The sequence below is a fragment of the Geospiza fortis genome, unplaced genomic scaffold (assembly GCF_000277835.1).
Source record: "Geospiza fortis unplaced genomic scaffold, GeoFor_1.0 scaffold412, whole genome shotgun sequence".
NCBI lineage: Eukaryota > Metazoa > Chordata > Aves > Passeriformes > Thraupidae > Geospiza > Geospiza fortis.
Genome location: NW_005054504.1, coordinates 918,231 through 929,086, shown reverse-complemented (window position 1 = coordinate 929,086; position 10,856 = coordinate 918,231). Strand labels below are relative to the sequence as shown.

General features: G+C 55.8%; 1 protein-coding gene across 3 annotated transcripts in view; it reads right to left on the bottom strand.

Moving 5' to 3' along the window:
• Positions 1–6,320: 6,320 nt before the first annotated feature.
• FAAH2 (fatty acid amide hydrolase 2) overlaps positions 6,321–10,856 on the bottom strand; it is a 6,775-nt gene continuing 2,239 nt past the window's right edge. The window contains exons 5-9 of one of the 3 annotated variants that reach the window (XM_031063456.1): positions 10,100–10,217; positions 9,633–9,762; positions 8,623–8,734; positions 7,803–7,997; positions 6,321–7,173 (exon numbers count right to left, since the gene is read on the bottom strand). In XM_031063456.1, coding sequence (XP_030919316.1) covers positions 7,071–7,173; positions 7,803–7,997; positions 8,623–8,734; positions 9,633–9,762; positions 10,100–10,217 — 658 coding nt within the window. In that variant the 3' untranslated portion in view covers positions 6,321–7,070. The remainder of the gene's footprint in view (positions 7,174–7,802; positions 7,998–8,622; positions 8,735–9,632; positions 9,763–10,099; positions 10,218–10,856) is intronic. The other 2 variants (XM_031063455.1, XM_031063457.1) reach the window with 2 other exon arrangements.

The window sequence follows — 10,856 nt, the reverse complement described above, 5'->3', positions numbered from 1 at the left end:
GGACAGAGGTTCAGATGGCAGGGGAGGCACCTGGGTACTAAAATGGGCTTGGTGATGTGAGAGTTGGAGGAAAGGAGGTGCTGAACCTTTGCAAATGCAGGGAACCCTGGCTTGGCTATGGCTACACACAAGGTGGAAGTTGGAGGAGGATCATCACTCACCAGTGCTTTTGGGAGGCACATCTCTGGAGGATTGGGAAAGACATGCAGCTCCATGAAGCAGATCCCGGCCACACTTAGCAGCAGCAGCAGGAAGAAGGCACTCAGCACAGCAAGGACCAATGTAAAGCCTGCCAGGAAATCACAGCAGGCTGAGGGGTCACTCAAATACATCCCTCCCACCCCACTCTCTGTTAGTGTTTCCCATCCATGTCACGCTGGGATGTTTCGGGAGGCAAGCCCAAGGCAGATGACAAGAAAGCATCACCATGAGAGGTCCCCACTGGGCAGCACTGGGCCACAACCTGGACCACAGCGGCTGGGGGTGAGGTATTCACACCTCCACACAAGTTTGTGCTGTGAGCAGGATCTGAGATGCAACCGTGCCAGCTGAGTTGGTGAGAGTCGTCCCACCTGAAGGGGTTGCTGGGGTCACCAGGCACTGCTCAGCCTCCTGGCTCCGCTCCCTGGCAATGTCTGCAGCCACCGTCCGGACACAGTACTGTGTGCTGGGTTTCAGGTGCCCAAAGGTGCAAGGCATTTCCTCACTGCTCTGTTTGCAGGGCACCTGAAAGCAGATGGAACAGGCGGCCACAGAAGCTGGAGGTGGGGTTTGGGCATGGCTCCGCTGCTCTGTGCAGCCTCAACATCCCACTTGCCCCATGGTCCCTCCTCCTAGGCATCTCCAACACTCAGTTCTTTGCCCCAGGAGGTGTTCAGGTCCCAGAGCATCTCCTGAAACACCTGTGGCATCACTTTTCATCTGAACAGAACCAGTCCAGTTCTTCTTACCCAGGGGAGGGAAGTGGTCTCCTGCCTTGCTGAGGTGGGAGCCCCAGACTGGGGGTGCACAGCACCTCACACCTGCATGTGCAGCCAGGTGTGGGCAGGGCTGCAGCACAGGCACCCCCACACCACTGCAACCTGAGATGGTGGCTTTGCTGCACCAGGAAAGCTTGTGCAAGCCCTGCACCTCTGGGCCCTGCCCAGCTAGCACACATACCTGCTGGACAAGCAGGTCCCCCTCGTACAGGTGCAGCCAGTACCACAGCTTCAGCAGCACTCGGTTGACTGGCTTGTAGGAACCAGTCCTTCTCTGGTAGGGAGTGGGTGGTGTGATGATGTTTACGCTGAGGATTTGGTCCTGGAGCAGCCAGGACAGCTTGGGGGGGCCAACAATTGCTGTAGGGAAGGGGAAAAAAATCAAAAATTAAGCCCTTCAAAGGAAGGCAGACATCTTGTTTCTCTAGAAATTATATTTTTCTGTCTGACATTCCCCTCTCAGAGCACAGAAGCTCCTCGGGTCTTTCCTGATGGCACTTTGTACTCTGAAACCAGCTCTAGGAATGGCAGCCACCACATCTTCATGACAGCTAGCACTGCTCCTGCCTCCTCTTCACACCAACAGACCTGTGGCACCTCCGTCTCCTTCTGCTGAGACCTTCACCCCTGGGCCATCCACCAGGGTCTGGAGACCCCACTGCCAAGGCCAGCAATCACTTCCTAGCTGAATGCACCCACTTCCATGCCAGTTGGATGCAGAGGGAATGAACAAGGGAACACAAATCACCAGCATAGAATCCATTTATCTTACACATTCTGTTTATTGCAACAACCCCTCTGATGGAGGTCAGAGGAGGGTCCTGAAAATTTTCTAGCTCCAGAAGACTGCTAGGTTTTTTGGACAGAACAGCCAGTCTGACGAAAAGAGGCACATTCCCACACCAGGCAAACACAATTGTCAGGATGAAAGGATCACCAGAGGGTCTGCCCGTGCTTCATCCCAGACCATGACAGGGGAAGATGATGAGCCTTTCAAAAGCCAAGCCTGGAGCCATATCCTCTTTCCTGCCCCATCTCGCTGCATTCCCCAGAGACCCAAATTCTCGGTGCCTTGCTGGCCTGGGGGCCTCCTACCAATCACCTCACTGTGTCTCCTCTGTCCTTTTGCTCTTCACCCAGCTATCTTCCAGCAGCTCTACCTCATCCCTTTCCTCTGGTTAGGGCTCTTGACTCTTTTCCCTCCAGTATCCTAATGTGCTTTCCCACTGTATCCCATCAGATCTCTCCAAGGTCCCCTCTCCCCATCAGCCCCCCAGGAAGAGCCCAACTGGAGAAGGTCCCCAGTCCTTACTGTCTCTGTACAGCTGCAGCTCGCTGGAAATGGCCCACTCGGACTGCTCACCTTCGGCCACCACTCTCACCCGTGCCCAGTAGATATCATGAATCCTGTCAAAATACAGCTCACACACACAGGAGTTTCTGCTGGTCCCCCCATAGGCACCTGCCTTGGTCCAGTTTGAGGTTCTGCCCAGGGAGAAAGCACAGGGATAGCTTCTTTTCAGCATCCTCCCAGCTCAAAGGGAGGGCTGCCGAGCCACTGCCATCCTGCCTGGGTGGAAAGCGTAGGAAAGCCCAGGCATCGGCCAACAGCATCCCCGGGATGTGTGAGGAAGGGCGTCACCAGCAAGTTGACTCCCTCCTGGCGACAGATGGCATCTGGCACTGTGCCCTGACCTGTGCTCTCCGCAATGAAAAACCACACAGCTGAGGCAGGGAGAACCCACCAAGGAGTTGAGGCTGTTGAGGCTCTGTGCTACAAGGGAAATGGAGAGACTGGTGACAGCTTGAGCCTCAGAGAAAGGTGACTGTGAGTGGTGGGGTCTTATCAACACAAGAAGAAGATAGAGTCAGTGGTGCCCAGCAAAAGTACAAGAGGCAGTGGACACAAGTTGAAATACAGGAAATCCCATTTAGCATAATGGGAAAAAAATCCAAATTCAAAACCCCAGTCCAAAAGCAACCCCTTAGTTTGTTACTGGGATAGTGAGCAGGAAAGGGACCAAGCTGAACAGGGATGTTGTCCTGAAGTTGTTCAAAACCCACCAGGACACACTCCTGAGTTGACCTTGCATGTGCAGGGGTAGGACAAGCCAATCCTTGCCAACTCCACTGCTCTGTTACCCTGTGGCATTTACTGCCAGACAACAGTCATCTGGCTGCCAGAGGTCCCCAACAGCCTCTGCCAGGGTATAAGAGGACCAGACCCCTTCACCCCTCCTCCCCACCCACCTGTTCCTCCACTCCACCTCATAGGTGGCAGAGCTGGGTGAGCTGGGGTCTGGCTCCCAGCGCAGCAAGACGTGGAAGTTCTGTGCCTCCAGCCTGACGCGCCGTGGCCTCAGTAGCATCCCTGGGGAGGAAGCAGAGGGGTATGAGGCAGTGTCCTGCAGGGTCCCCTTGTGGCACAGGTTCCTCAGCTTCATCCCAGCACAGGCAAACACTGACTTCAAAGGAGGTGCTCAGCACCTGTATCCCCCCCAATTGGTCACACACCGAGAACACCCTCTCCACACTTCTGCCAAAGCAGAGACACAGCTGACAAAACAGGAGAGACGACAACCTGACACAGCTGCTGCTGACCCAGGGGTTTTCTTTCTCATCATTCCTTGACAACCACCTGGGCCCCTCCTCTTCACAGGTACCTTTAGTAGGTTTGAGAGGTGTCCCTGTGCCTTCTCCGGCCCTGCAGCCAGCCACCCCCCCCGGCCTGTGGTGACAGCTTCAGCACTGGCTTACCCTGGAGCAGGGAGCAGCTGGCCAGGGACAGCAGCAGGAGCAGGGCAGGGCTCATCCTACCACAGCCCATCCATCTGCCCCAGCACTATGCAGCCGTGCCGGGGGCCATGGAAAGGGATGGGTGTGCTGCAGCTGTTCTGCTACCCACAGACATAATGTGCTGCTGGAACCTGGGATTAAAAACAGAAGCTTCAGCCAGTGTCACTGCCCCATGAAGCCCACACGCCTATTGTGGCACAGAGGTGTCCACTCTGGAGGGCAGGGACCTTCTGCTGCGCACTGGGGGTGCAGCAGGGTAGGTACCCTCAGAGCTGTGGTGGTAAGTGGACCCACAGGGACAGTGAGCAGCTGCCACACTGCTATGGCACTATGCACGTGCTGCAGCAACCTTCTGTTGCACCCACCTCTGGCACCCCGTGGTGAGAAGTTGCACTGCCTTTGTCACCAGGATGTGGGTCTGAGAAAGCTCCTCACCTGAGGCTCACACCACTGGGGAGGTGACTCAGCCCAGCTCTGGGCATGACTCACACTGGCACAACCTGTGACACCACTGCCAGGACACCCCCAGCCACTCCACAGACTCCCCGGTATGGGGAGGGCACCACCCCACAAGGCAAAATGGGGCACAATGAGGGCTGTAAGCAGAGACCTCAGAGTGTGAACCACAGCACAGGCTGGTCCAGCTGGGCACCTGTACCTGGCCAGTCCCTTCTTACCTTGGTCTTGCCCCACCATTCAGCTACCAGGAATCTTGCCCTGCTCTTGCTGGTCATGGAGGTAATCTTCCTCTCCTGGAGCAGACATGCAAGGGCTTTGAGGCTACCAACACCAACATTGTGGTTGTGGGGACACATTCCCCCAGGATGGTGGGGAGCCCAGGGACACCTCCAGAGGCAGAGGGGTGGGAGCACCCCTGACCAGATGGGACACCAGTGGGGCTGGCTCACCGCTGTTGCTGCTTCTCACACCAACTTTTCACTATTACAAGCGCAAGCACCTCAGCACGTGGGTACAAAACATTGCCTCCATGTTTTCTCTGTCCCTTGCAGGATTAAGAGCTTGAAACAAGGAGGAACAGTAAACAAGCAGGGACATGCAGCTGCAAACTGTGGGTGAGGGCTGAGGTGAGAACTCTGAAGCACCAGAGCTGAAGCACAGGCAGTCGGCCTAGGGATTCCCCCCTCGCTGAGACCAACAAGAACCCTCCTGGCTTTGCAACAGAGCCCATTGAAGGAGGCAGTATTTCTGCCTGGAGGGAGAAAGAGCCTCCAGGATTGTTCCTGGGGCTTACAGAGGCACAGAACTGGGGAACTGATGGAGACCCTAGGACTAGCTGCCTGTGCAGGCAGGGACAGGGCTGCTCTCACTGCAGAAGGCAGCACAAGGGAGGCAATGCTTCCCTGAAGCAGCAAGGGTGACTGCAGGCCACTCCCTGCTAGCCCCCCTCTGAACCCCAGCACATCCGTTCCCCTTCTGCCATGGCCAGAGGAAAAGTCCCAGCAACTCTCCCTCTGTTGTGCCATTAACTGAGATTGTGGGGATTAACACCCTCTGCTCTGCACATCCTCTCCTTTTCTGTATCCCCATCACATTACCCTGAAGCACCAGCACTACCCCCAGCCTTGATCCAGCATTTCCTCTCTGCCCCTCTGCAGTATCAGAAACCCACCCCACCAACCACACTGTTAAACACAACACCCTCAGCTCAGCAACCTCACGTTTGGCTCCGAATGTTCACTGGAAGCGTTACCACGGTCTGCTCAGCTGCCAGGCTTCCTCCAGATGGGGGACAGTCCGTGTTGTCTGTGCAACCCCGCTGGGAGGCGTGATTTGACTTGGGTGGTTTGTACCTCCTTTGCTGAGCCAGGGTTTGTTTTTTTTTCCTTCCTTGCTTCCTCATTAGAACCGTCCCAGATGGGCACAGGTGCTCAGCAGTGCCCTCTGCACACCAGAGCTGAGGCACAGCCTGTCCCAGCACGCCATCCCAGCAGATGCACTACCCCGGCACGGACCATCAGTAGTGTGAGGACAGAAAGGAGCAAGGCTTCAGGCCAGGGGTGACACATGGCAGGGCAGACACAGGCCAGGACATCCCAGTAAAACCAGTAGCAGGTTTTATCCTTGCCAAGACCAACGCTGCAGACTGGGCACACAGGGCTGGGCCCCCTCATTTTGCCCTGGCGACCACGAGGGACCTGCATGTGGCTCTGCACCACCTCAAGAGCTCCAGGCCTCTGGCAGCCCACTGGGACAAAACACAGCTGAACTCGTGCATCCCAAGAAGTGGGCAACCATTGCAGGACTAATAGAGCCATTGACAGCAGCATTGTGGGGCTCATAAGCACCATTCAACTCTGCCCAGGGCCCAGCAGTCACTGTCGGCCTGGGCATTCCAAAACAAGAGCCCTAGAGTGGCCAAGTGTCATCCCGGGGGGCAATGCCAGCATCTCCACTGTTGTCCCTGCACCACTTCAATGGCCAGCAGTGCTGGGTAGCCCTGGCACATCGCTGGTAGAAATGGGGCTGGGGCCTGGCAGGAGCTGGAAGGGAGACCGCCACGAGGAAAAGGACACATAGCCACAGTAGACTGGACAAGCTCTTTTAATACCTCACTGAATAACAGTGCTGAAATGCTCCCAGCTGTGCCTGACAGCTGCACACACTGCAGAGCCCAGCATCCACCACCGCACAAAGCGCTGTTGGTAAGGCAGGCCTATGGCTCCTCCAGCCCCCTCAACCCCTCTCCCTTTTTGGTCAAAGGGTGGGGGAAGCCTGCAGGAGCCTGGGAGGACTGTGGGGGCTAGCAAGCCTGGGTGCAGCAAGCACAGTCCAGCCCTGTGGGTAGGGTCAGGCCAAGGAGGACTCCCATAGGCCCAGGCAGCCCAGAGGGGCGCTGCACAGCTGCCCCCAGCAATCTGGAAGCACGTCCTCTGGCCAGCTCTCACTCAGTGCTTTGAAAGCAGAAAGGTTCCAGAGCTGGCCAACTCCATGGTCTGGAAAAGGTGGGTGGGTGCCCACTGCAGGCAGGATGCAGGCAGGGCATCCTCAGACTGTGGCATTGGGGCTCCTGAGGGGTTCGGGAAAGGCAGGTCTCTCCCTGACAGAGGGTGCCACAGGGATGAGGACTCCAGTGGCAGTGGTCCAGCTGTTCCTGCACTGGAGACACCACCAGGGTGCAGGGGGATGCAGAGGGAGCAGGCATTGCCGTGATGGGATCAAGCATCAGCACTTGTCACTGCCTCTGTCCCTGTTGCTCAAGGTTAAACTTCCCCTGGCAAAACCCATCCTCCAAAGGCTTTCTCCAGGTACCGGGCCACCGCCAGCGTCAAGTGGTCATTGTAGGAGGCCGCCACCAGCTGGATGCCCAGTGGCAGCCCCTCGCTGCCCAGCCCCAGCGGGCACTGTGTCACCGGCAGGCCCAGGACATTGAAGATGGCTGCAAGAGAGAAGGTTGGATAGATCAGAATGAGCACAAAGACTGGGATACATCACTGCCTGGCTCTCCCACCCTGGGCAGGCAGCTCTGCCATACACAGCACCAAGATCTGGGAGCTGGTGCTTCATGCAGCAGTGCAGAGACATGGTGACAAGGGACATCAGTGGCCAGAGATTCCCAGCGCCCACATGATGTGTATAAACAGCATCCATGAGGGATGGCATACACTGTGGCATGCAAAATTTGGGACATTCCTGTGCCAGGCACCAGCCCTCCATCACTCCACAAAGCAAGGCAGCACTGACACCACATGGGAACCACACAAGGGGCCCCAGGCTGTACCCCAAGAGATGGCAGGTTTCAGGTTCCTCCTAAACCCCAATATCACACACAAAGTCACACCTGCCCTGCTGTGGACAGGCACCTTTGGCAAAAGGTAAAAGATGCCACACGGTATGAAGCACGACAACCGTCACTCCAAGACAAGACACCTCTCTTTGCTGCACAGCCCATCGTCAGCAATGCAAACACTTTGGATACAACAGCCCAGCTGCCAGCCCACACTACTGCCACAGGGAGATAATTTTGGTAGCCCTAGCTGCAACCCCACAGGAGCCAGGGCTGCTCACCTGTGTAGGCAAAATTGAAGGGCATGCAAATGGGGGAGTGGTGCTTGGGGGCGATGGTGGGGTGTGAGGGATAGAGGAGCACCCCATCTGGCCCCAGCAGTGCCTCCATCTCCTCCTGTAGGCTCTTCCCCATGCTCACCAGCTTGGCCTTCCCACTGGGGTTGAGGTTCACCAGCTTCTCTGTCAGTCCCAGGGCTGCAGCAAACGGTAGAAATGGGGACAAGAGCATATGAGAGGACTGTGGTCTATGTGGGGCAGAAACAACGCCTAGCCACATGCAACATCCCCTGCTTCTGGGGTGGCCTCCCAAGCACCCCTTCCTGCCAGTAGCCACAGCAGATTGCCCCTAGCACAGCTTTGTGGTCACCATTCCCCCAGCTCTGCCAAGGGACAAGCATTCAGCCTGCCCCTTCCTTCCAGCTTTTCCAGCCAGTGGGGCTGAGCAGAGCTGGCAGAACAACCCCAGCACTCATTAGACAGCAGCACAACTGTGTTAATTAGGATTCTCTAGTACCTGCTGCTATAAAACAAGATCAGTGCAGACCCTGACTGAGCCCTCTGAGCCCCCAGCAGTTCTGGTGCGGCTCACAGCAGAAGTGAACCCTGCCCCCAGCTCCATCATCCTCACTTCTTCCTCCAAGGTACCCACTCCCATCTATCAAAGATCCAGACTCTTGAGCTAGCCTTCAAAACTAGGCTGAAGCTGCTCAGGGCAAACCCCGAGTTCCTTCACTGGGCATTGGAAGGGTAATACCTGCATTCAACAACTTGCCCACCCCAGCACCGCCTCTGCACTTCCCAGGGCCCCTGCCAGCATTACCGATAGCTGGGAGAGTGTGAGAAGACATCCCCACGAGCCACTTCATCAGTTCCCACAGCGGCCACACTGGCTTCCCATGGTCCCCCAGCAGGTCTGTGAATCTTTGTGCCTCCTGTAACACACCCACTCCCCTGTCAGCAAAGCCAACATGCAGCAGGGAGGCACAGGCTGGCAATGGACAGTGAAATTTCAGTTATCTCATTATCCCAATGTGAGGTGTTCCTGCTTTAACACAGGAGATGTCCATCAGGTGCTCCACAGCTGTGATACTGATCCAGAGCAGCAGCAGGAGCATTATTCCTTGCCAGAGACAGCAAGGAGATGGGAGAACCCCCCCTAGAGCAGCACCCAACTGACACAATGCAAGGGACAATGTCGCAGAGGCATTGCCTCCTGTGATATGACGATTGGACCTGGAAGAAGGAGGCAGAGGAGCCAGACAAGCCCTCCTTGGTGTGGTGGGGCTGGGCTGTTTCATCACTGCCTCTGTGCCAGGAATGCATAAATTATGACACTCCCAGAGGTTTATTTTATTACAAAGTACTTTCCTGCATGCACGGATCTAGTGCAGCAGCTGCAATGCCAGGGAAAAATTACACAAGCAGGCCTCCTGCTGGAAAGCTGCTAGTCCCCTGCCTGTCTTGGCATCCCAAAGGATGTTAATCCCAGCCTACAAGTCAGAAGACACAGCATGGGGCAAAGAGCAAGGCAGGATGCCCCCTGCTTGGCTGACTTACCAATCTGCATGGAAAAGGTCAATGTGCCAAAACAACCTCCCCCCTCCCGATTACCACATTGCTCCTCTGCTGAGAGCTAGGGCCTCAACCCACAGGACAGCAAGGGAGAAGGTGCTGTGCAACTTTAGGAAGAGGTGAAAGGAGAACTGGGGGGGGACATATGGAGCAGGGAAAGCGCCTGGGTAGGTTTAGGAAGCCTACAGCTCTCCACAGCTGGCCCCGAACAGCTGTTTCTTCCCTGATGCCTCCAAAGTTGTGCCTTTGCCAACTCACTCTGACACACCTGTCCCTCACTGTCCTTGGATGACATCATGGCTGACCAGATCTGGAAAGAATACTTCATCTTGTGGATTGCCACATGCTGAACCTGGACCCCAAGGTCATTTTCAAGGTGCTCCACCACCTGAAGGGAAGAGCAAGGACGGGTTTGTTCCCATAAAGATTTGACGCCTGCCATGAGCCCGTGGAAACTACAGAGAAGAGAGTAAGGGGACCTACTCACAAGATCTTCCCCTTGTGTCTTCTTTAGCCCTGAAGGAGAAAAAGTTCTTTCTACTTTTTAACCCCTGAAAGCACAGGACTGGGATGCAAGGCTGCCTCCCCAGCCCTTCATTTTGCCAGCTCCTGCAGGAGCCACACAAAAAGCAGCTCTTTCCCCTCCCCAGGGCTCCTTTGACTGGTCTCCTCAGGTTCTATCTTCACGGTCACCCCAGTGAGTACCATCCTCTGCTGCTTCCTACCTTCTTTTGGGCCTGCAAGATCTCCTTGTCCACAGGTGATACAAAAATGGACCCACCATCATGATCCATGCAGTGGAATTTGATTTTCTCCAGCGACACTTTCTCATTCAGCTTCAGCCTGGGAAAGGAATGGTGCTTTGTCACAAATCCATCCCTGGCTCCTCTGCAGCTGCTAGAGGTTCTCACACGCTTGTTATGTGTCCCCAAGGGACCCTGCTCTGTCCCCCAGAGTGGCAAGGTGAGACCCTGAAGACACAGACACCTACTGTCCACAACACATCCAGCTGCTCACCTGCCCCCTCAGTCCCATCAAGTTTCTGTTGGGAAAATTCCCATTTCTCCAGAAGCACCTTGTGACTACAAACCCTGGCTGCAGCCAAGGCTGGGATTGCACAAGAGCCTGGGAAAAAGCAAAGTGGTAATGGAGAGAGCAACTGTGTGCAAGCTGTGGCAAAAAGGAGGGGTGCTCCATGTGCCCCATCTCTGCTCTGCTCCTCACTGACACGCAGCATGGTTGCACTTCATTGCACGGACCAAGAAATGAAGGAACTGAACTGGCCATGATGTGGGGATGGAAAACTCCTCATTCAACAACAGGAAAAAAGCCGCTGCAATATCCAGGAGCATGGCCAGCCCTGGGAGGGGTGTGTGGGACAGAGCTAGGAAGCAGCTTACTGGTGAAGGGGGAACCTATCACTCTGCCCATGGCTGCTGGTTCCTGGGAGTACGTGGGTGGTGGGAAGGGCAGTCCCAGAAG